This window comes from Crocodylus porosus, unplaced genomic scaffold (assembly GCF_001723895.1).
Source record: "Crocodylus porosus isolate Cpor-Errol unplaced genomic scaffold, CroPor_comp1, whole genome shotgun sequence".
In the NCBI taxonomy this organism is placed as follows: domain Eukaryota; kingdom Metazoa; phylum Chordata; order Crocodylia; family Crocodylidae; genus Crocodylus; species Crocodylus porosus.
This window is the reverse complement of record NW_017728900.1, coordinates 552,545-577,915: the sequence shown is the minus strand read 5'-3', so window position 1 is coordinate 577,915 and position 25,371 is coordinate 552,545. Positions and strand designations below refer to the sequence as shown.

At 47.8% G+C, this 25,371-nt stretch overlaps 1 protein-coding gene across 1 annotated transcript; it reads left to right on the top strand.

Annotated features, from left to right (window-relative positions):
- Window positions 1-786: 786 nt before the first annotated feature.
- On the top strand, window positions 787-25,371 carry PATL1 (PAT1 homolog 1, processing body mRNA decay factor). Its single transcript, XM_019556661.1, has 19 exons — window positions 787-895; window positions 2,895-3,006; window positions 3,284-3,498; window positions 3,604-3,681; window positions 4,782-4,976; window positions 5,740-5,841; window positions 6,348-6,437; window positions 6,697-6,914; window positions 7,026-7,115; window positions 7,354-7,537; window positions 7,904-8,027; window positions 8,341-8,438; window positions 8,620-8,679; window positions 9,861-10,009; window positions 11,687-11,846; window positions 13,896-14,051; window positions 15,892-15,983; window positions 23,622-23,771; window positions 24,089-25,371. Exons 1-19 carry the CDS (start codon window positions 881-883, stop codon window positions 24,108-24,110), a joined length of 2,310 nt encoding a protein of 769 aa, XP_019412206.1. The 5' UTR covers window positions 787-880; the 3' UTR covers window positions 24,111-25,371.

Genomic DNA, 25,371 nt, shown 5'->3' with positions numbered 1-25,371 from the left:
ACTCTAGGTACCCCTCCTTACCGTCTGTGAAATTCAAAAATGTATTTATTCCAGTGCTTACCCCCTTGTAGGGGGACAGGGCAGCGGAGACAGGGGAGTGGCCAGGCAGGGATGACTCTGAGCTTGCTCCTAGTCTCACACCTTGCAGCCCCCTTCAAGGCATCTAGTGTGCCAGGTTCAGGTTGAGAACCACCTGGCGAGAGCTAGAAAGCTGCTCTGTAGCAGCAAGTCCCAGCTTCCAAACTGGGCCAAGCTCCTGGCCGTCGTTTCTAGAGAGATCCAGGGGACTAAACGCCGCGTCAGATTCTGACGGGTAAGGAAAAAATCCCAGGTTATAATCTGGAGATAAAAGGATCTTAAATCTGCTGCTGCTACTGTCCTGCCTAAAAACTCTCCCCTGGCCCCATCTGAGCAAGTCTTGCCTGGCCCGGGTGATACACAGCAAACCGAACTGAAAGCTGAGTGATGCGCGAACGGGGAGAGTAGCAGATCGGATCAGACGACGCGAGGCGGGAAGCAGACGGCAAAGCAGCAGATCAAAGGGCGCGGGGCGGGGAGCAGACGGCAGAGCACCGGTTCGGGCGCGCGGCCTTCCCAGCTGCCTCAAGCCCTCGCGACAGCCAAACCGCCGGAGGTAGGCGGTGCTGTGCTCTTAATGGTGGGCGGGGCCGGCCGGCGGGCGGGAGGCGCGACCGGTAGCACCGCGCATGCGCTCCCCGGGAGACTCGGCCCTCGGCAGGCTGGCGGGCGTGGTGACGTCATGTGCGTGCGCCGTGACGCCACCTGCGTGCCGGGGGCGGGGGCTCGGAGCCGGAGCAGGGTCCGCGCGGAGCCTCCCGGGCGGCGCGGGGGGAGGGGCTCCGCGCCCGTCGCGCGCGCCATGTTCCGCTACCAGGTGAGGAGCCGTCCGGCCCCGCCCTCCCCTTTGACCCCTGACCCCGGCCCTCCCGCTGCGGGATGGGTTGGGCCCGGCCGGGGGGGGCTGCGGCCAGAACGGGGGCTGGGCCCGGGGGTCGGGAGTCCCGTGTGCAGCTTCGGGCCCCGCGGTTGGAGGGATGTGCACACCGCAGGGAGCCTGCCCAGGATGGAAATGGTCCGGGGCTGTGGGATGCTGAGGGTACTGGGGTGGTTTAGGGAAGAGACGGCTGAGGGGGGACTTAATAGCAGCCTTCAACTTGCTGAACCGGGGCTGGGAAGAGCAGGGAGCTGGACTGACCGCTCTCAGTGGTGGCAGATGACAGAGCAAAGAGCAGTGGTCTCAAGTTGCAGCAGGGAAGTTTAGGTTGGATACTAGGAAGCATTTTCTTACTAGGAGGGTAGGAAAACATTGGAGCAGGTAATCCAGAGAGGTGGTGGGATCTCCATCCTGGGAGGTGTTCAGGACCCAGGTAGACAAAGCTTTGGCTGGGATGATCTAGTTGGGGATGGTCCTGCTCTGAGCAGGGGTTGGACTGCAGCATTTTTTCCACCTTTTTTGTACCAGGACCCACTTGTAAATATCAGTGGCCAGTCCCACCCCAGGATCCCTCACTCCTGACCTGCTGCTCCCCATCCCCAGTGAGGAAAGGGGGGGGCCCCAAGCAGCCCTTCATAGGCTGGAGCACTGCCAGCCTGCACGGGAAAAGCCCCCATGTCTCTCATTTTTTCTCCTTTAAAGGAGAATCTATTTTTAAAGTTTCATATATTCTTGTGAGCCACGGGTTGAGAAACGTTGGGTTCCACAACCTCCCAAGGTCCCTTCCAGCCCTCATTTGCTATGATTCTCTGCCTGTTTGGCTCTGCTGTGTGCTCAATTGCCATGTGCCTACTGATGGGGACCTGCCTTGCTGAGAGCAAGGGAAAGGATGATGTGGTTAGAGGTGTGTCATAATAAAAGTTTAACTAGCAGCAGCATAGCATTTATGTTGTTTAGGGGCATGGGGAGCCCTTGTTTTTTACCAAGTTGGCTTGAGGAAGGCAGTTGTCTGAGTGGACATTTTTGGCCTGCCCTGCGGGGGCTGGCGTGTGTTGTTTGTGGGGTGTCCTCATTTACATGGCTTTCGTGGTGTGCCTGGTTTCACAGGGGTGCATCAGGGAAGGTGTGGGGGTGCTTGGTGTGTTGTGGATGCGTGGGTGACAGCAGTTTCTCCTGTCCTGTGTGCTGACTGCTGTAGTATCTGAGCAGTGCAGGGGTGCCAACACTTTTGCCTTTGCAGTGCACTGAGGTCAGGCAGCACCAGTAGCTTTGATTGACAGTGGGGAATGAAGGCCCAGAGGCAAAGTGACTTGCCTCGGGTGTCATAGGAACTCTGTGGTGGAGCAGAGAATTGAGCTCTGGTCTCCCTGACTGACACCTTATCCATTGGACCATGAGTCTTGCCTTTTGGTCAGCTTTGAGGGTAGGCATGGGATAGGATGGGGGATATATGTGGGGAGATGTTACCTTGTCTTAGGAGGCAAGTTCAGGAAATGGTCTGTGTCTAGTATTGTTGGGTGGGAGGGGGAAGTGGGAGTTGAGGGAGATCGTGGTGGCTTTGCCTTATCTGAGGGCCTGCACTTTGGCAGTGCTTGGGCAGAGGGACCTTTTTTGGTAGAATGAGAGTGCACGCTGGTTGTGTTTGGCATATACATTTAATGCATATTGCAAAACTTGGGAAATATAGGCCTTCTGCTTGGTTGCTGGTGGAGGAACACTTGCTGCCCCCACCCCCCATCCCACCCACAGACTTGCTTGAGAGAGCCTCCAGGGCAGTGGTCGAGAAACGGGCAGACCTCCAGTTTGGGTGAGAAGTGCCCAAGGAGGAACCTAGCTTGGTGGTGCTGAGAAGTCAGGTGAAATTGTAGCACATCACAAAACCTTCTCATAGCACACATGCTTGCTTGCTCTCTCTCTCTCTCTCTCTCCTTTTTCCAAGTCCCTGGAGGACTGCCCTCTGGATGAGGATGAAGATGCCTTTCATGCCCTGGGTGAGGAGGATGAAGATATTGACCAGTTCAACGATGACACATTTGGAGCCGGTGCTGTGGGTAAGAGCTGTGTTTCCCCCTTGTTTCCCTGTCTTTATCTCTGCCTCCATCTCTTCTTCAAGAGGTGACGTATCTGAAGTGAGATATTGTCCATCCCCTCCATGCTGCTGTTGCTTCAGGCCCAGGCAGTTCCACTTGCAGCTCTGTTAGATGTCCAGTGAGGAAGCTGAGGGGTTACTCATTAACTCTGTGGAGTGGTGCCTGGGAATTGCAGCTGGCACTAGAGGAGAAGCATGGTGCAACAGTTCCAGCCCCCTTCTCTGTGGTTCCCTTATAGATGATGATTGGCAGGAGGCACATGAGCGGCTGGCTGAACTGGAAGACAAACCTGCAACCACTGGAGAGCAGGAAGATGGGACAGTCACTGATGAAATGGACCTGCTGGGGGACCATGAAGAGAACCTGGCAGAGCGGCTGACCAAGATGGTAATCGATAATGAACTGGAAGACCCAGCCATCATGCAGGCTGTGCAAACCCGGCTCCCTGTTCAAGTGAGTGCAGCTGGGAAGGGAGTGGAAGAGCTGGAGGCGGTGGGGGAGAGGAAGGGCAGGCAGCCAGAAAAACCTCCACATCAACCCACCTCTTTTGTTCCACAGCATCCAGGAGGACTGAACTCCAGCATCTGGGATGGATCAGCAGTTCTGAGACGCATCCGAGGGCCGCTTCTCACTCAGGTGTAGTGTCTCAATATTGTTACTACCTCAGCAGAGGAGAACTTGAGGTCTGTCAGCCACCTGCACTGGCGGAAAATACAGAAAAGGTGCTTTTTCCCACCTTGGGAGGCCCTTTCCTGATTAGAGCAAAAGCCTGAGTAGCCCAAGATTTGCCAGTCCTTCACCTTGTGTCCTACTGTATTGCATCAAACCACAAGTGCTTTTTGTCTGCTGACCTCCCTCTTGCTGCATAGGATCAGACCATTGCCTGGCAGATGCAGCCGAAGAAACTGAAAGTACCCACAATGCACTTATCTTGTTTTGTAATGCCCTGTCCTGCATGAGCAATCCCTTCCTGTGCCTGTGGCAACCAGCTAAGCCCCTGAATCATGGGACTTGATTCACTCTTGAAGAGCAGTTCTGCTTTGTGAAGCAGGACTCTAAAATAGCATTATGAAAGAAGAAGGGGTCTGTGGCTTTTCCTTGCTGACTCCAGGTCAAGCACATTTAGCTTAGAGGAAAAGCACAGCCAGTTCTGCCAGTATCCCCTGGGATCTGCGAGTGAGACTGCTTATAATATATTTGTGTATTACCCTTAGTAAACTACCTTCACTTGAAAGTTGGGACAGATGCTGTTAAGGCTGAGTTAAGATAACTAATCTCTGCTGGCCAAATCTTCAAGAATTCTGTTGTCTTAAGCTGGAATAAAACCCAGCTTCCTGTCTTCTGCAAGGCAAATGAGGCTAATAAACATAAATCTGTTGCTAGAGCCAACAGGAGAAGCAGTCATGTGTATGAAACAGTTTGCTGCATTCATCCAAAAGTCTTGTAAAAGCATTTCCCCAAGTTTAGTAGTGAGAGGCACAACCTCCCTATGCCTTTCTTTGTTAAGCAGCAAATTAGGCCTGGCGAGTGCTTGTCTCCTGACTTTCTGATATTCTGGATCAGTGGGACTGCCATAAAGATTTGCTGGCTGAGGGGAAGTGATCCCTGAGACTCGAGGGTTCTTTCTGAGATGAAGTGTGTGCTGGGCTGCCTTCCTGTCACTGGCAGGCTGGTAGAGTGTGATCAGTTCGAAGTAACTGACCATTGTCTGTCATTTTCCTTCCTTTGATGTACAGGAGATGCCCTCGGTGTCGGTGCTTGACTATGCCCTGCCTCAGAGACCACCCCAGGCCCGGGATGAGGAACGTGACCTCTCAGAGCGGGCACTGCCCAGGCGCTCTTCCTCCCCTGTCATTGGAAGCCCCCCTGTACGTGCTGTCCCCATCGGCACCCCGCCCAAACAGGCTGCCATGCCGAACTTCAACCAGCAGGTGCCTCCTCTCCTCCCTCTCCTCTTCCATGAAAGTAGAAGCAGCATGGTTTGGCTCAAGAAGAAGAACAGAAATAGTGGGGAGGAGAGGGTGTAAAAGGGGTCCTGAAGGCACCTCTCCTAATCTCTTACCACTCTCATGATCTTCAGAGCAGAAAACCACAAGGTTGATGGTTTATTTAACCTGCTGTGAGTGTCTGGCTTCTGGCAGGAAATGGAAAGAGAGGAGGGGTGGGTTTGTTCTCTCAGATGCATCTTGTCCTGCTAATGTTCCTACTGTCCCTGCAGCCTGCCTGGTCCTGCTTTCATTTGCAGGAGGGCATGGGGACTACTGTGCATCAGCGCACCCTGGTGGTCTAGCCAGAGTATCTGCCACAAGGTGCTGTCTGCAGGTGCTGCCTGTGGTTGTGTTGGGTTTGCCTTTCTACCATGAGATGGAGTGATGTGGGAGGTAGAAGGGATGGAAGAGAAGTCTTTCTCCCCACCCAGTTTGTTAGTGCTGGCATTGCTGTTGGCTGATCTACATTATGCCCAATTATACATTTAAGAACAAGCAGTCTATTGAGAAATGTATGTTCTTTTCATGCATCTGCCAGTCAGCTCCTTCTATACAGCCCTGCTACCCAAGGTCCAAGTACCAAGTAACTTAAAGATTTTAGAAGTTGGGTGGAGGGAGAGTTGATTTGGGAAGTCTGGTTACTAGGACTAAGTCCATTTTGTGTGTGTGTGTGTGTGTGTTGTTTTTCCTTTCCTCTTCCTGATAGATCCTATGTCCAAAGCCTGTTCACATTCGGGCTCCAATACAGCAGCGTTACCCTGCCCCTTACAGCGAGAGGATGTCTCCGAACCAGCTGTGCAGCGTCCCGGTACCGAGTTCCTCAGCCCTCTGTGTGTTCCCCACCTGATCCCCTTCTGCACTAATGTCTTAGTCCTGTCCTCCCTAACTCCTCCCCCATCTGAACCATAAGAGTCATAATTTCTAGTATCGATAAAGGTGGTGCTCCCTAAACCTCCCTCCTGAACCTCCAACACTTTCTAATACTGGCATGTATCCCTACAGTCCTTATTCCTGCCCTCTGCTCCCACCCATAATTCCAGGCCCCTGTGTCTAAACTTTTTTTAATGGGAACCATCCGGTTGTGAACTCTATTCACCAAAGTCAGTAGCTCAGCCCTTTCCCTTCCTTTCCTCCAATCAGATCAGCCTCTCAGTGCCCCAAGTCTGTCTAGCTTTAGTTTTTCATGGCCTCTCACTTTGCCTGACCCAAATGTATCTGTAGTAGTGTCCCTGCTGATCGTTCATATTTTGATCCATTTTGTTTCTTTGTTTAGAGTTAGTGTTTCCTTTTCGCTCTTCCATTTTCTTTCCCCAGAATTCCTCCCTCCTGGGCCACCCGTTCCCTCCCAACGTCACTCCTGTTCTCACCCACCTGCAGAGAGCACAGCTGCTAGGAGGAGCACAGGTAAATCTCTGACTACTCCCTCTCGTGTTCTGTCATTGTCCTCTCTCAGCAGTACCCCATGTGTGTGGTTTGGGATCTGAATTATCTGTTCTGCCTTTGCACAACCCTCTCTTTCCTCTGTGCCCCTTCTCCTACATGGTTGTCAGTGGCTTCCATTTTCTTTCCTCTGCTGGATGAATCGAGCTATGCTGGTCAGTCCACCTGTCTCATGCTCTCTTCCCAGCATATGTAGCTGATAGTGTTCTCTCTGTCCCTGCAGCATGGCCGTATGTCTCCCAGCCAATTTGCTCGAATCTCTGGACTCGTCAGCAGTCCCCTCCCATCCATGAACCCCAAGTTGCTGCAGGGCCGAGTGGGGCAGATGGTGTCACCAGCCAGTGGGTTCCGTGCCTTCTTTGGGGCACCGCCCCCTCCAGCACCTCCCTCAGCACAGCAGCAACATCCTCCATGTCCTGGATCCCATCTGCAGAACTTAAGGTACCACATCCTTCCATTGCATAAGCAGATGGGATCATGCTCAGTTGGTGGGTACTTGGTAGCTGCCCTTCCACAGAAACCCATCTGCAGTGGTGATTCTCTCTCCTCAAGGTCTCAGCCACAGATGTTTCGACCAGACACGACTCATCTTCACCCACAGCATCGGCGACTTCTGCATCAGAGACAGCAGCAGAACCGGAAGTGAGTGTTTGGGTGCACAACCTATGTTGGTGGGCAAGGTGGGTATATACTCCCCTGGGGTATGAATATATTCCTCTGTGGGGATCTCTTTAGGAGAATTAGTGATCCCCATTCACTTAGGAGGGGAGGGCAGCTGGCCTTCTGGCTTTTGTCTCAGGTTCTTTCTGCTGGGTCCCCTTTTGTTACTGGCCTATTTCCCCTGTGCTTTCATGGGGCTCCCCCCTTGCCCTCCTATCAGTCAGCATCGGAATCTGAACGGCTCTGCGGGGGACCGAGGGGGCCATCGAAACAGCCATCAGGAGCAGATGCAGAAGGACTCCTATGCCAATCTTATGCTGCAACGGGAGAAGGACTGGGTGTCCAAGATCCAGATGATGCAGCTGCAAAGCACTGACCCATACTTAGACGATTATTACTATCAGGTAAATGCTTTGCACTTGCCAGCTGAGCCACAGCTGGCTATGCCAACCAAGCCCACATCTAGGTATGAAACTGAATCTGGGGCTGTGGGCCTACTCCGTGCTCCCCTTTTTTCAGGTCCTACATGCCCCTAAGTAAATTGCTTCTGGCAGGGCTGAAGCTCTTAGCACAGCATCTCCTCTTGGCATTGGCTCTGGCTCTTCCTTCAATGGGTATTACTTTTGGTGGTATGCCAACTATATCTATGCAGTCTGGCTTGTTGGCCAACTGCAGGGCTCAGCCAACAGTACCACAGAGGATCCAAACTTGTCCTTGTTCTGCAGTTCTAACTTTCTCCTTTTCTTCTTCTTTCTCCTTCCTTGATTCAGAATTATTTCCAGAAGCTGGAGAAAATATCAGCAACTGAGGAAATGCATGGGGATGGCCCCAAGAAGGAGCGTACTAAACTTATCACGCCACAGGTAGCCAAGCTGGAGCATGCCTACAAGCCAGGTAAATGCCCCTTCTCACTTGTTGCTCCACATGCCAGGTAGGGGAGAGATGGATGGCAAAGCTTGTATGAAAAACAGCTATATATTCTGGTCTTAAAAGGGTGGAGGCTGATGCTTTAGAATGCAGCTGGGGGCAGGAGAGATGTCTTGGAGGCTTGCTCACTGGCCATCTCTGATTAGGGAGGTACAAGAGTAAACAGGTATAGAGTGAAACCAAAGATTGTGCTTGGGAATGAGATCACTAGGGTAGAGTATGAATGGTTTTAGGCTTGGATGTGGATTACCTCTGCATTACCTCTCCTTTGTCCTTGTAGTGCAGTTTGAGGGCTCATTAGGGAAGCTCACGGTCTCCAGTGTGAATAACCCCCGGAAAATGATCGATGCAGTGGTGACATCCCGCAGTGAGGATGATGTAAGTAATGGTGGTGAAAGCTGCTCAACTTGATCTTGGGCTTTTCCTCTCTTCCTCCTTCTCCTCCCTGGGTTATGGTGTCCTTTCTGCTCATGCCTCACAGTTCCATCCTGCTGAATTGGCCTGTTGAACAGAAGCCTCAAGTCTTCTTCTAGTTCAGCCTTGTTATGTCTTTTCCCAGGAGACCAAGGAGAAGCAGGTTCGAGATAAGAGACGGCAGACACTTGTCACAATTGAGAAGGTGAGTGTGTAGCTTACTCCTGTACGTGTACACCTCACACTTCCTTCCTGTTCTTTGCTTTAGGCAGCAGAATCAACTAAGCTAGAAAAAAATGGGACCTGCTAAGCCCTCTGAGTGCTTTGGGACTGCTAAAACTGGCACCTCCTAGTAAAGACTCATGCCCGGACCCCTCTTGGATTCAGATAGCAAATGGGCTTCACGCCACAGCTTTTCTGTGTGGGCCTGATTGTGGCATTGTGTTTTAAAGCTAGAAATAAATCAGGCTTTTATTAAGATTCCCAGTAAATGATGGCAGTGCTTTCGCTCTTATTGGCTCCTTCAGCAGTCCCACCAAGGAGCTAGTGGAGACTAGGCCTGTGTGAAACAGCAAGTATTCGCTTCAGATCTGGATTCGGCCAGTTTGGAGGGACAGTGATTTGATTCGGAGATTTGAATCACTGTCCCATGGCTGAATTGGGTCCGAAGATTCGGTACTACTTCAGAGATTCAGCCCTAAACTAAACAGTCAGCAGTCTTCACCCTGCTGGACACAGCTGCCTCCCAGCTGTTGAGTCTGTTGTGCGTGTGGTGTGGGTAGGGAGGGCAGATCAATGCTCCCACAGTGAGGTGTGAGGGGAGGGGGGAGTGATGCAGGCACGGCTTGCTCTGGGCAGAAGGGGGCAAGCAGCAGCAGGGCATAGGCCCCGCTTCCAGCGCTGCCATGCCTGCATTTCCGGCCCCCCAGCCCCAATCCATCCCTTGCTGTGGGGGTGTTGATCTGCCCTTTTCCTCTCCCCTCCGTCCACCACAACAGATTTACCACCTGGAGGCAGCTGTGTCCAGCATGGTGAGGACTGCTGCTTGTTTAGTCTAGGGCAGAATCTCCGAAGCAGCATCAAATTTTTTCTGAATCCATTCAGAGGCTTCCAATTTAATTCAAACCTTTTTATTGGTCTCACGATTCGATTCGGACTCGGAGATTTGGCTGCCAAATCTCCTCCAAATCTAATCTGCTACCAAAACTTTGCGCAGCCCTAGTGGAGACCTCTTTAATATGCTGCTGCCTTTGTGTCTGCCCCAGAGATCAATGGAATCCCCTCCTCAGGTTCTGCTAACTATCTGCACTTTCCATTCCTCAAACTACTTAAGAAGCCACTTCCTTTTCCACCTGCCAAGGTCTAATTTAGCTCTTTGTTCTACAGACTTATAGCCTCCTCCTAGATGTAGAGGACTATGAGAGACGCTATCTTCTGAGCCTGGAAGGGGAAAGGCCAGCCCTGATGGAGGAGAGGAAGCAGAAGATCTGTGACATGTATGACAATCTGAGGGGGAAAATGCCCAGCCAAGATAGGTGAGGACACTTTATGAATGTGTAGGCATATGGAAGGGACTGCACCTGGCTCAGGCATCACTTGCAACAGTGGAACCACCTGAATATTTGTCCATGGTCCCAGGCAGGGTTTGTGGTCTGCACTAGCAGCAGTATACTTGTCAGCTGGGACAAGGGTAGCCTAGGGTCTGCTCATATACGGTGCCATGCAGATGTCCCTGGAGAAACAAGAACCTCCAGTACTCTCAGCACTGCACATGTGCTAGACCAGCCTTGCTGCTCTTCTCTTACAGTGTAGAAAGGGAAGCGAACTGTCAGTACTGCCTGTGTTGAAGCTCAGGGAAGGTGGTCAGTCCCATAGCTGCTGCCTACATATAACATTATCCCTCCGTGACAGCCTTGCTCAAACCAATAGGGACCCTGACTGTTGCCCTTGTGGTTGGAAAGGATGGGGATAGGGAGGCAAAGATTCTGAAGTGTATGGGGAACTTGTCTCTGTACAAGAGATGGGAAATGTACAGAAATGTAAGAGAAACCAGGCAAACAACAGAGGAACTTGGGTATTTGGTGGCATTAGTAGTTGCTCTTCCTCTCCTTACCACTCCACACCAAAAATTAGACAACAATCAATATCCACACACATACACGGTTCACCAATCCCACCCACACACACACACACGTGTTGTGTGGTGGGCTTGTGCTGTTGGTTCTTGTGGATTAGTCACTAAAGTGTTTGCTATGAAGAGGCAGTAGCCATGTGCTTCATGGGCATGGTGAGAGGGTGCCATGCACATTGTAAGTGGAAGGATTATAACTCACTGAGAGGCTCTTCTCCCTTGGCTGCTGCACAGCCCTCCTGTTTCTGACTTTATCTCTAAAGGGGTATGAGGTTTTTTTTCTATAGTAGGGTGGGCTTTTTTTGTCCCCCTTCTGCCATACCTTCTTTATAATGACTCCAGGTTCTTTCTTTACCAGAGGATGAAGGGTGTTTGTACCCAAAAGTTTGCAAAGAATTTTTCCGACTATCTTAGTTGGTCTAATAAAAAATACTGGATTTGCCCAAAGAACCTTGTCTGCCTATGTTCTGAGACCAACTCAGCTACAACCAATACCCCTTTACTAGAGCCTGGAAGATACCTTCCCAGTAAAAGAAACAACAGATAGCATATCTGTGTTGTAGTCACAGAAGTTACTGGTGGGGGGAGGGAGGGGAGCATTACCAGAGTCAGCCTGTCTTGGGGATCTGGTAGTTCCCTGGTGTTGAGCCCATGCAAGCTCTGCACTGCCACAGCTCAACTGCTGTCAGCACCCAAACTTGGGTGAGTTACTGCCACGCAGAAGTGACTGCAGTGTAGACATACTCTGAAATGTGGGGTAGGGAGTGGTATGGAAATGGTTGTGCAGCATTAACTGCAGTGATCATTGTTGCCCCAGTTTATAGGAGAGCCATTTTAGAGGAACCTTTAGGGCTTGGAGTAGCACCATGCTATTTCCCATGTGTTTCCCTTCAGGATGAACAAGCAAGGCTTTTGGAAGGCATCCTCTCTGTGGCAGTAAGAGAAGTCATGACTGAATGCTGGCCTGTGTTTAACAAGAATGAGGGAGCACCCTAAATACTTTCCTAGCCTGTACCCAACCACTGTAAATTGGGCTTGTTCCTGTTACTGACTAACCACCTGACTCTTCTGTCCTTGGCAGGCCTAGTGATGACCACTTTGTACAAATCATGTGTATCCGGAAAGGGAAACGGTTGGTTGCCCGGATCCTCCCCTTCCTGTCCACAGAGCAGGCCGCTGATATACTCATGGCAACAGCCAGGAACCTGCCTTTCCTTATCAAGAAGGATGCTCAGGATGAGGTAACTAGGAAGGCTGAGACAGGAAGGGGGCTCCTTTTCATGATGGTTTGTATGCACCGTCTCTGAGTATGACCAGAGCAGGGGACTGGGAATTGGGTTTTGTGCTTTCCACACCTGATTCACTGCAGGAGCTTGAAGAAGTATCTTGACATTTCCATGTTCCCAGTGATGGGGACAGTCATGTTTTCTTACCTCATATAGGTGTGTGAGCATGAATTATATAGAACTAGCAAAGTGCTCTGTGGTCTTGGAGTAGCATTGGGACAAGTCAATGTTGGATACTTCCATTGTAGAACCATCTTCCCACAGTCAGCTGTCCCTGAAATTCTCCCTTGGGCTGAAACTGACCTCGCTTTGATCTAAGATAGCTTCCTAAGATCATGCATTTTCTAAAGGAAGTCTGATCACATAGATGGTCTGTTTTTTGTCCTGTCCCTCTGAGCACTGTTAACTTCCCATTTTTTAAAGAAGCTGGAGAACACTTGGTGTTTCTGTGTCTCTGTCTCCTTTTTTTTTTTTTTTTTTTTTTTTTTTTTTGCTGTTGTGTTGTATGACAGCAGCCCGGAGGACATTAATGTACATCCCCTCCTTTAGTCCTCCAGAAAACTATAGAAAAACAGAAGGGTATGGGCATGATTGTCCTTGCTTCTCCTCCTCCTCCACCCCCCACCCCAAAAAGACATAATTTTATTTTAAGTTTAGACAGTGTCTTTATTTCTGTATGGTACCACAATGCAGGTAATCTCTAGTACCAAGGAAGTGCAGAAAAGAAGGAAAGAATTTAAACTAAAAGATGCATTTTGTTTTTGACAAAAAACAAATATCTGAGAAACAAGTAGAAGAGTGAATTTGGTTCTTTCAGCTGAGTAGTGGGAAAGCCTCAGTTCATGAGTCTTTCAGGAGACATGAGACTGAAAGAAGAAGGACCTTTTCAGACTTTTTTTTTAAGGCTTAATTCTGAGCTTTTTCCTTTCCCTATTAAAAAGAACACATGGCAAAATCTTCAGAAATGGCCAGAATTCTTAAATGCTGACATTTTTCCTCCCTGTGAAGAAGGCTTAAGTTGGGGTTGTGGTAGGGAAGGAAGCAAACCATGAATAGCACAGGACTTCACACACTGAAAATTCACTTCTTGTACAAAGAAGGCTACAGATCTTAAAGCAAACAAAAGTAGACTCATAATATCATTTAGTATCTTCCCGGAGGAAGGCAAGGGGTCTGGTCTCTCCTGCTTCAGCAGAGGTCTGTATTAATTCCATAGGCTGTTAATTAATTAAAAGCAAACACGAAGCAAAATAGCCAAGTTAATACTTATTCTGTTTTGTTTTTCTTTTAATTTTAAAGAGGAGAAATGAAATGTGAAGACATGTAAATGCCACAGTGAGGTTACATTTGTTAGTGCTCAAACACCAGGAACCTTGCATATGTAATAGAAGAAGAATGAAGGGAATACTGTATAATATAAATTTAAAAAGGAACAGATCTCGGGAATAAGGGAACAGTTTAGAGCAGTTGCTGACCTTTCTGGGGAACTTCTACTGAAACCCAGCTTCCCCAAAAGATGGGGTATGGGTGAAGAATTGCAATAGCACTGCTGTTCATATTGAAGCAACACCCGGTTATCTCTGATGTTGGAACCCCTCCTCTTAGGCTTGTAGAGATGTAGAAAGAGTGGGTTCCTTCCCCTGGGAGCTTACAGTATATGTAGGCAAGAGACAATAGAACAGTTCTCACCAAGTCTAAGGTGTACGTACAGTCACCCTGTCTCACCCCTGAGGTAAAGCTATTGTTGATGCCATGGTGTTAGTGTTCTGTTTATTGTTTTGCCTATATTTTTCTGCCAGTCTCCTGTCTACCTTAAACCTTCATTCTGTGTGTCACAGCAAGAGCTGGATTCCCTTAAAGAGGGAATATCCTTTGGAGAGCCCTTGTTCTGCTTAACAATAGAAGACCATACAAGTGTTTTAGTCCCCTGGCCATCCTGGAACGTGAGCTGGGAGAACTGTTTGGGAAGCTGTCTGGTTAATGTTGCTCTTCTCTCATTCCCAGGTGCTGCCCTGCCTGTTGAGACCCTTCTCTCATGTTCTATATCATCTTCCGCTGGGAACTGTCACCAGCCTTCTGCAGCAGCTAGCAAACCTACCTCACAATGCAACAGCACTGGCACCTGCCAACCTGCACCTCTCAGCTGTGCTCCAGAACAAGGTGCTTGAGCTAATCCTCTTCCATCTTGCTGGGGTCTCATCCCAGTGTTGATAGTGCTGAGGCGAAGAGATGTGGTTCATGTTCTGCTTTGGAGGGGGATGGAAGAACTAACCTTTCTTCCTTCTTGCTCAACATGGGCTTGTTGCCAAGATGCTGGTTTTAGGGAATTTCAGCATAACTAGCTGAAATACTTAAGGCCCTGTGTGAGCCATAGCTGAGTGCAGCTTCTGCATGCTCATTGCCTTCAGTGCTAGGATCTGACTTGAGCATAGAAAGCAGGCTGGGGTCTTTAGAGCAGAGAAGGTGCTAGACAAAGAAAGTTTCACTTTCTTAATACTTTTTACAGTGTCTCTTGCCTCTGGACATTGAGAGGAGGGAGAAGAGCCCCTTTGGTCTCCTTTTAACTAGAAAGAACTCTTATTAGCCAATCCAGCATCCAGGAAGAGGCTCAGGGCACCCTCCATAAAATAAGACCTCTGAGAAAACAGACTTTTTCTCTATCCACCTAGTCTGGACACTGCCTCTCTGAACCCAAAATCTAGGGCTAGGCTAACAGTCTATTCAGAGGCTACCCCTTCTGAATAATTGTTTCCTTCTGTGGAGGGGTAGTGTCTGAGCAAATATTGCTGAAATTTGTAGTCTTAACTGTGAAAGTAGGAATGAATGAGGAAGAAGTCCTATTCCCTTAGCTAGCAGCTTAAGGAAGGGACATTTTTCAGACTCATTACAGAGAATTTCCATTACCTTCCTCTTCCCTTTTCTCTAGATCTGACTCCTTGCATTGGCCAGCCAGAATATGGGCAATGGAAGTTTTGAAAGGTTTGGGAGTTAAAGCAAAACATTCTTTGGCAATACTACTAATGGGGTGGATAGGGGCATTCTTTCTCACAATAGAGTTTCTTCTGCTGGTCTGTTTGAGCTTTAACTTTAATGCCAGGGTACCTGGTGCCTGTGACAAATAAGTTACCTTATCCTGGATTGGTATTTGATATAGAAAAGAATGAATTGAAATCATGAATGCTGGGCCAAGATAAACCCGGCATCTTGGACCAGATTACAATGGCACCTCAGCCAAGATGGTTGGTATATCCAAGTATATTGTGAAGGCTGGCACAAAGAGTAGGTGGACTGAGGCATAGTATATTTTGTTGGGGCAGCAGGCTGCAGACAAGGAATGGAAATGTTTATAGTCATGGCTCTGAATCCAATCCCAGCAGAATTTGGCAGTGGACCACTTTTGGATTGGCAGGGGGTGGAATCTGATACGATGAGCCTTGACCTATCGAAATAACCAGAAGAGCACAGGGATTGAGAGGGAAAGATAGGAAATGAAGAAGCATGTGCCAAAATGTCTGCAAGAGAAACCAGACTATTTTTTAGCTGTTGAGTGGGGGAGAAAAAACGACTTGCGTTTCTAATTCAAAGTGAGCCTGGTTAGCATCACTCCTGCAGAGTCCAACACTGAGTATGAAAGGCTAGGGAGGCCTTTGTCCGACTCTTCTCTCTGAACTTAGTAAACTGTGTCTTGAAGACAGTCATCCTCAGGGTTGAGGGAAAGTTACAGTAGTTTGTCCTTAAAGGGGAGATAATGGAAAAAGCATTGTCTATCCTAGAATATTCTGCAAATGCTATCTTGATACCGTCTGCAGTCTGGAGGGGCACAGAGAAAACCAGCAGGGACTGGAGAAGGGGAAATGAAGGCTGGTCCTGAAAGAGGGAAATATGGCTGTGTAACAGGACCAGGAAAAGAAGAGTGACTCCTTGTTCTGTTGGATGCACAGAGTGCATGCAGACTTGGAGACCAGCCTGTCTTAAACATGCACTCTCCCTCTTGTTGCAGTTCGGCTTGTCCCTACTATACTTGGTTTTAAGCCGTGGGGAAGAATTGCAGAGTTCAGATGCTGCCACAGAACTTATGCAAGACAACCAGTGGTGAGTCCCCACTCCATAGCTATGTCTTCCCCTGCATCTATCTTCCTTTTTGAGGATAATGCAAACTAGCCAGTGGTGAATTCGATATTGCCTTTTTCCATCTACATGCTGAATAATACAAGCTCCTGATAGCAGTTGAGACTTTCTGTAATAGTCAAAGAATAGGACCAAGAATCTGGAGATGTCATCCTTTATGTTCCCAGCAGAAATAGGGAATTGCAAATTGTAGAGCTGATGGTTTCCTGCAGTAATTTGAATCCTTCATATGGTCTTGCTGATTGTGCTGTGCTCTGTACAAAGTTCCTGTGCACATCAGATTAGTGAGGATTACCAGTTGTGGAGAATGTGTGCCCCATTGAAGGGATTCCACTTCTTTCTCTTTTGAAAGTGATGCTTCTGGCTGCCAGAGATGTGTTCTACATGGGAGTCTGGGAAGCTGTAGGTTTACTCCTGTATAATGGTGCCATATTGCTGGAGAAAAGCGTTAACAGCAGTTTCTGCCTGATGTAAGGGACTTCTATCCACAGTGATCCATGAGTGTTCTTCAAACTGAACAGGAGATGCAGTGTTGTCAGGGTGAAAAATGCTGACATGATTGTCGAATGCATGAAGAAGAGGAGAACTGGAAAAGGGTAGAAAGGTGATCCTCCTTCCTTTCTCCCCTGAATGCCATTGCTGAGGTTGATACCAAAATTAGATGGTACTGTATTGGTATCAACATTTTTGTTTGTTTTAAAGGAACCTGATGGGGAAACTGAAAAAGATACAGAGAGTACTCAAAGATTTGAGGGCTTGAGAAATACCATACTATTGGAGACTCAAGGAACTAAATCTTTTCTCACTTGTCAAAATTTCAAGAGGACATATGATTTATCATGTTGTAGGTAATTTCATGGGAAGAAAATGTCAGGTAGCAAAGAACTTTTTAATGTAATGAGAAAAGGCATAGCAGGAACCAATAGCTGGAAGCTAAAATTAAAAATTCACATACATAGAAATATACACTTTTTAAAGTACTGATGATCAGCTACCGGAACAGGCTACCAAGGGAAGAGGTGGATTCTTCATTTCTTCAAGTTTATACATTTGGACTGGATGCTACATTCTGGAAAATGGTTTCATCCATCCCAAGTTACTGGACTTAACATAGAGGTATCTGAGTGAGATTCTGTAGTCTGTGTTGAAAATCACTCAGTGATTTTTATGATCCCTTCTGGCTTTTAAAAAATATATGAAACTTGAGAAGGGATTCATCCAACCAGTCCATTGTGTTGAATCTGGAAACGTGGAGTAGGTGGTCAGTGTGAGTGTAAATGCATTGAACGTGGCCAAAGTGGTAATCTGTAGTTGATTTTCTTCAAAGTTGTGAGTTAGATTCTGAAGCCACTGTTATTAGCTGATTTCTTATACAAAAGCCTTGCTGTATCTGGGAACTGAACTTTAGCCTGAATATCCTCTTGGAGCCTAATTTCTACCCTCCAGTCTTCTCCTGGCAGATGTATGGTTGGAGGCTTTCAGATCCTTTCTAGAACAAGCTGTTTGGCCAGGGTGTGCAACATGCAGTCTTCTTGGGTAACATCAGCAGGCAGTGTCTAGGCAAGTGGGCTGGATGCCGAGGGTGCCTAGGTAGCCCTCCAGTTAAAAATTTTAACCTGTGAAAAGAATTTGAATTTGTTACTTCTGGCTGCATTTTCCTGGGAGTGGCCTCTTGCATAGGACCTTGTTGCATGGGACACTTAGCACTTGTTTTATTTTAAATCATAGTGAGCATTACCAAAAGTTAAAACATGTTCTTAGGAGTTGCATGGTGATGGTTTATACTACAGCCTCCCAAGCCAGGTCTCTGCCACTGATAGTGAGCAGAGGTAAGTACTAGGATCTGAGCCTGGGGGAGAGAGTGCTGTACCTGCCACTGGATCCCACTGGGGCTCCCTAGCTGTTGGCTGTGGACAGTAAGAGCTCTTTGTGCTCACTGCGTTGCCCATGTACAACATTACTTTCCCTTTCTCCCGGTAGAGACTAGTGCCGCCGAAGCTGCCACTGATTTGGCAGGAACCTCTGCTACTGCCCCTGGAGCTCAGCTCCACTGTGTTTGTAAAGCAGAACTAAGCCCCTGCTGCTGGAGCAGAGGCTTCTGCTGACTCAGCAGGGCAGGGCCTCAGCAGGGGCTGCTGGCTGCCCACTCAGCTCAGCTTGAGAAAGGAAGAGGGCTTGGGCAGTTTGGCTCAGCCAAGAGCCCTTGTGACATTCTGCAGCTAGGGGGTTAACAGAGCACCCAAAATTTTCTAATCCTTTTCTCTCCTGCCTTCCCCCTTCCTGATCTCTTGCCCTACCTTGACAGCTGCTTGGAGAGAAGAGCTGTCCTTTGCATGATTGCCCATGTGCACCTTCCAGCATGTGAGTGTGCATATGCTGTGCCTCACCCCCTCCTTTGGCCACAGTGGTGTGTGTGCATCCTGCCACTCATGTCTTCTCCAGTAGTATGGAAAAGATCAGGTTGCTACATTTTAATTTTCTACTGTTGCTCATTAGCCTCCTTTGGTTACTGTAAACAGAAAAAAAATTCCTTGGACCCTGGATGTCCTAGTCAAGATTGCCAGGTTTCTAGGATTGTTCCTTTACATGGTAAGGCCATCCCCACACAAATGGATGCTCTCTAAATATCTCTGCTGCCTATTAGAGAATACCACATCCCAGGGAAATCCTCTTTCCAAGTCCTCTCCTCCCTTGCCCCTAAGGAGATGGGGCAAGACTGTAGTCGTCTATCTCCATTGAGCAAATCAGTGGGATGGGCCTTGGATTCAGGAAGCCAGGACTCACTTGGTCATTCCCCAAGAAAACTCAGGGTTACTAGTTAGGACTCTCTGCCTCACAAGATTGGAAAAGAAAATGCCAGTCAAAGCAAAGGGCTGAAGAAGTTCAAAACAGTGGTCATGATGAATTACCAGATCCAGGTGCTGAGTTACAATTTCCAGGACTGCAGGAAGCTTGCCTCCTTTAGGAAGAAGGTGATGTTTGTTTCACTGGTATTGGAAGGCCAAGTGATTGCTCAAGCCAGATAACAAGCAGTCCTAGATGTGGCTTCTCTGGTATCCCATTCAAGGCAGATAGCTGTGGTCAGGCAGAAGGCATCCTGGTTCCAAAGGTCACGAATCTGCTGCACCCCCATGGTCCCTGGGGAAGGCCACTCTGGAAGGCCCCGCCTGTCAAGGCAGTGGAGTTAGCACGAAAACAGACTATTCACTTTATGACTGACTTGCTAAGCAGCAGCTCTATAGAAAAAGACCCGGGGGTTACAATAGACAATACGCTGAATATGAGCCAATAGTGTGCCCTTGTTGCCAAGAAGGTTAATGGCATACTAGGCCAAGTTAATAGGAGTGTTGCCAGCAGATCAAGGGAAGCGAGTATTCCCCTGTAGTCTGCACTGGTGAGGGCACATCTGGAGTACTGTGTCCAGTTTTGAGCCCCCCACTACCGAAAGGATGTAGACAAATTGGAGAGTCCAGCGGAGGGCAATGAAAATTGGTTAGGGAGCTGAGGCACAGCTTCTGATGAGGGGCTAAAGCAGCTGAGCTTATTTAGTCTACAAAAGAGAAGACTGAGGGGAGATTTAATAGCAGCTTTCAACTACCTGAAGGGTGATTTCGAAGAGGATGGAGCTAGGCTGTTCCTAGTGGTAGCAGATGACAGAACATGGAGCAATGGCCTCAAGCTGCAGCAAGGGAAGTTTAGGTTAGATGTAAGGAAAAGCCTTCTCACTAGGAAGGTAGTAAAGCACTGAAACAGGCTACCCAGAAGGGTTGTGGAATCTCCATCCTTGGAGGTTTTTAAGACCTGTCTAGACAAAGCCTTGGCTGGGATGATCTAGTTGGGGATGGTCCTGCTTTGAGCAGGGGGTTGGACTACATGACTTCCTAAAGGTCCCTTCAGCCCTCATTTTCTATGATTCTATGACCCTGAAAGACTCCTTGACTTGTAAGCACCCAACACCTAAAATAAAAGCACAACAGGTATCAGTTATGTTTTCTTCAAAGTCTGACTGCAGCCCAGTTTTTTCCTAGGGTAGATCAAGTTTCCTTAAAAAAAAAAAAAAAAAAAAAAATTAAAAAAAACAAAAACCCAGTACTTCACAGATGTAGGATGTGTTGTTCTTAAACCTTCCATACAGATGTCTATCCCCTTTTCGGGAATTCCACTACTTGCCTACAGCACCATTCTTACAGTTGGAAAGATTTCCTTTGAGAGACTATCTAAATCTGCTTTGCTGAAATTTTAAAGTCCTTGACTCCTATTTTGCCTTATATGGTAAAGAAGAATGAGTGAAATGCTGCCACAGAAGAGAGAAAGCAAATATTTGAAAACTGCTGACATAAGATCATAAGAAACCAGGTCTGACTTCATGAGGTCATCTAGCCAAGCTGCCTGCTCAAGGCAAAATTATCACTGACTAAACCATCCTAGCCCATGTGCCTGTTCAACCTACTTTTGACTACTTCCAAGAATGGAGATTTACAGGTTTCTCTGGATAGCCTGTTCCAATGCTTGACCAGCCTCACAGAGAGTTCCTCCTGATCTCCAACCTAAGTTTTTTCTGCTGAAGCTTGAAGCCATTGTTTTAGTCCTGTCCCTTACCACCACAGTGAAAAGCCCATCTCCATCCTCTCTGTAATCGCCCTTCAAGTATTTGATTCCTCCTCAGTCTTCTTATCTCCAGACTAAATAGCTCTAGTTCTTTCAACCTGTTCTCATAAGTCTTGCTTCCTAGGCCCCTCACTTTTGTTGCTGTGCAGTGCACTCTTTCCTGACTGTCCACATTTTCTTGAAGCATGGGGCACAGGACTCCAGGTGAGATTTTACCAGTGCTAAATAGAATGGAAAAAACACTTCCCTTGATTTTCAGGGAACACTGCTGTTAATACAACCCAGTATGCTCATGGCTTTTTTTGCAACAAAAGCAAACTGCTGGCTCATGTGTAGCTTATGGTCAACTGTAACCCCCCAGGTCCTTCTCTGCAGTACTGCAACCTAGTCAGTCATACCCAAGTCTGCATTTGTGCTTTCAGTTATTCCACCCCACATGCAGGATTTTGCACTTGTCTTTGTCAAAGCTTACTTGGTTGATTTGTAAACCATTTCTCCAGCCTAGCCAGGTCATTCTGGTTCCTAGTCCTACTCTCCAGAGTGTCTGTAACTTGCTGTCATCTAGACATTTGCTAAGTGTATAGTCAGTCCCATCATCTGAATCATAAGTGAACATGTTGACAAATACCAGACCCAGGAGAGACTCGTGGAGAGCCCCACTTTATAACTCCTCCCAATTAGACTTTCAGCCATTGATAACTACTCATTGAACAAAATTCAGTCAGTTATGTACCCACTTTACAGCACTTGCATCTAGTCTGTATTTCCTTAGCTTGCTAATGAGAACATTGAAGACATAGTCAAAAGCTGTGCTAAAGTCACGGTATATCGCATCCACTGCTTGAGCCTGTTACCTTATCATAGACGGAAATTGTCCTATTCTCCTCAAGGTGCTTCACAATAGATTCTTTGAGGACTTGCTCCAGAGGCGCAAGGACTGTGGTCTCCAGGGAAAACACAGATGACTGTTAGCATGTTGGAGCTCAGGGCAGTTTGCAAAGCTTCTGAATCCTATCCCTTTTGGGATACTAGATACAAATTGACAGAACACCACAGCTATCTCTTACGTTAGTAAATGGCGCAGGTCACAGTTACACCCAGAAGCTAGCACCAGAGCTGTGGAACTAGTGTCAAACAGTAGATTCATCTTTCTGCAGTATATATACCTGGTCTTCTGCACAGCTGACCAGAAAACCAAAGCAGAGTTTTCTCTTCGTACCACAAGCAGGAGATCAAAGAGTCTTTCAGGACACTTTATTGGATGGGTTATTCCAGACAGAGCTCAGACATATTCATTTGAGGGGAGGCCTGACCAGGGTCCCTGTCTGATGCTGCCTTGGTTTTGTGGACACAGAGACTACTATATCCCTGCACTCTGGTCCCCAGGGTTCTTGGAAAGCTGGATAAGCCTCCACCAACTTGATCCTGATATCCCCAGTATGGCCAAGATGACTCTGGTTCCCAGGTGTTCTTCAGCACAAGTCCTTTTCCTTTGCTGTGGCATCATTCCCTGCAGATCCTCCACCTCGCAGCCTGGATACTGGATGATTACAAGTATCAATGTTCATAACTGACTAGATATCTCATATGCTGCATCAAGAAGAGAATTTCTTTCCCTTTTCCAGGTGGGTTTGACTCAGCAAGATTTCTGCTGTTGGCTGGGATGAGGTAAACTGCAGAAGAGTAGGGCTGTTCTGCACCCAAGAACTATAATTCTAAATTACTTTCTTTAGTGCAAGTAGAACAGTCTGTTCCTAAGTTCAGTCCAGATGTGCTCCAGTATCCATCTCAGCTCAGTACTCATCACTAAGTGGTCAGACCGGTTCCCCCCCTACTCCCTCTAAAATTCTTGCACAACCTGAATAAGGTGTTCCCTCCAACACAAGACTGATCCCCTTTCCCCCTCTCCACCTCCCCTCCCATCACATCTTGATCTGGTAGTGGGCTGTTCAGATTTGAAGAATTAAGTTCTCTGCTAAACCTATCAGTGAAAACCACATTCTCAATCTAACACCTCAGTGAAAAGGCTGAGAAGAAATGATCCCTCACAAGAGGTTTCCCTGCATATGTTTTTTCATCAGGATGAGGTATCTTTAAAAGACATGCCACACATTCCTGTGAACTGCAGTCATAATATCTCACTTCAAGTAACAATCTACCTTCCAGTCTTTCCAAAAAACATGCATGTCCAGAGTGGAGCCATTAGTCTTTACCTTGGGCATGAAGCATGCCCTGGCCTCTGCTTACAGAGGACAAAACTGTTCTTCTGGGCAACTTGTCTCCATGGCGTGACTGAGGTATATTGCATAGCAGTCTCCCTCCAGGGACTCCAAAGGAATCCCTGACTATTGAAAGACAAATGACAAAATGCTGAGGGTGAATTCTCTTACCAGGCATGCTTTGTCAAAGCTCAGGTAATCTCTCCCACACTGCTACAAAATTTATCCAACCTGGGCATTGGCAGAGCAGCACAACAGTTACAAAAAGTTATATTGTTCCTGGCAACTGGCTGCGTTTTTGGCAACATGGTGCATAAATCATTTGCTCTGAGAGAGTCTTTCCTCTTTGTAAACTGGACGCTGCCTTTTTAAAAGTCTCCCTCAGTGGAGTGTGCATATGGACAAAGGAAAGGAAATACTTTACCTTACAGTAACAGGAGTTCTTAAAGATGCATTTTGCCCTTAGCTGTGTTCTGCAGTCTGCCTTCCATTCCCTTCTGCACTCAGACCTACCCATAGCTCTGCAGTTGAGAACTGAAGCATAGTAAACATGCATCACCCTTCACACTGTTTGGTGCAGGACACCTACATGTTGCTTGGGTACCACTCTCCAAAAACTATCTCTGGACTTGACCCTGAGGGGCTCGCATACATTGCAGATGTACATAGAGACAGCATGTTTCAACATACCACAGCTGCTGGAAGTGAAATCTTTCCTTTTTCTTGCCTTGCCACCTTCTCATGCTTTTTTTTCTCTGCCCATTTTCCTTGGCAGGACAGAGCTGATGCTCATGGCAACCAGAGAGCTTCTGCGGATCCCTCAGGCAGCCCTTGCAAAACCAGTGTCTACGCCCTATAACCTGTTAACCCTTTTCTCTCGCTACGTTGATCAGCAGAAGCTGAACTTGCTGGAAACTAAGTTGCAGTAAGTATACAGCATTGGTCCCCTTTCATCTGGGTTGGGTGTATTGCTGCCATTAGTTGCCCCCTGCAACTCCCTGCTATATCAGAGGGAGGGGAAAGGTGGCTGCACAGTAACAGTGAGGATCACAGTCCACCTTTGCAAATGAGAGTTGTTTTCCATGGGCAGGGAAATGGGTAGTCCTGATGAGGACAAATATGGTTAACAAAAGCCAAAAATCTGTGGGTGTTTCCCAGCAGGGGAGATGACACTGACCACTGCTGTATCTCCTACCACTGCTACTGTCTGACCCTGTCTTCTTGCTTCCTCTGCTCTGTTAGGTTGGTGCAGGGAATACGGTAGGTTTCAGAACACCCCAGCTGCCATCTTGCCACCACCATGACCACCAGAGTATTTCAGTGGAGGAGGGGGAGGCACTTCCTCCCCCGAAGCAAAGTCTTGTGGGATTTTTTTCACTTGGAATTTTGGCATGGGAGACCCTCCCTGGCTCCATGAACTTGGTTGGGTGTGTGTTTTGGTTTCTCCCCTCCTGGCCCCTGCTGCTAGGTCACAGCTCTATATGTCCTTGCTGCGCTGAGCTCTCCCCCAATTCTGATTTTCCCCTCTGCCTCTTGACAACAGCTGCTGCTTCTCCAAACACCCCTTATCTATTCCCTTCCTTTCCTTCCCCAGCACACACGCTACTGTGGGATTGGGAAGGAACGTGCCTGCTCCTCCTTCCTGCCCCCTGGCTGTAGAGATGCCAGAGAGCCAAGGAGCTGGGAAGAGAATCCCTGCTCACTCTAGAAGATAAAGTGGGAAGTGCACAACAGCCACCCTGCCTCCTTATATTCTTGGCAGGGGTGAGGCTTTTAAACAATGTATTGGCCCTGTGACCTTCTCTCTAATCTTTGGCTGAGTCGTGAGTCTCATGGCTTCTCCTTTCCTCCTCATAATCAAGCACTGAGGTCTGCTTCTCCCCCCGCCCCAGACACAGCACAGGGCCCTAGTTCCCTGTGCAATTAATTGCACAAGTGGGCTCCCCTCTCACCTATCCCAATCGTGTGATGCAGTGAACACACTTTTTTTTTCCTTTTTGCACACTTGCCTCGTCTTCCCATGAACCATTTTAACACCCAACCTTCTGCATTCCTGCACCTTGTTTAACCTCCAGCAGCTCAAGAGCCCTCTGGCCACTAACCATGGGGTCTGGGTTTGATCCTTTTGTGGGTAGAGCTCCAGGCTAGTTGAAGTTTTCCATGTCCATCTATGGCTGGGTCCTGCTGTTTGCTCCTTTTGGAATGTGGTGGGGTTTTTAATTTTACTCTGCTTTTAAAAACAAAAAATATTTGCACATGTAGGTATTTTACAACCAGTACACTCTTCCCTGATATTAACCAACTCCCTCTCCTCTTTACCCCAGTACGACCAGAACCTCCATCTCCCCTGCCCCCTTCCTCCTCCACCTTCACTTCCCTCACAACCAATCAAGTGAAAAAAGTTCATTTTATTATATTTTTCTTTGTGCTTTTTCTTCCCTGATTTTGGTTCTGATTAATGAAATAAAAGTTTCTAAATTTACATTTTTATAGGGTATTGTAAATAAAAATAAATTGTATACTTC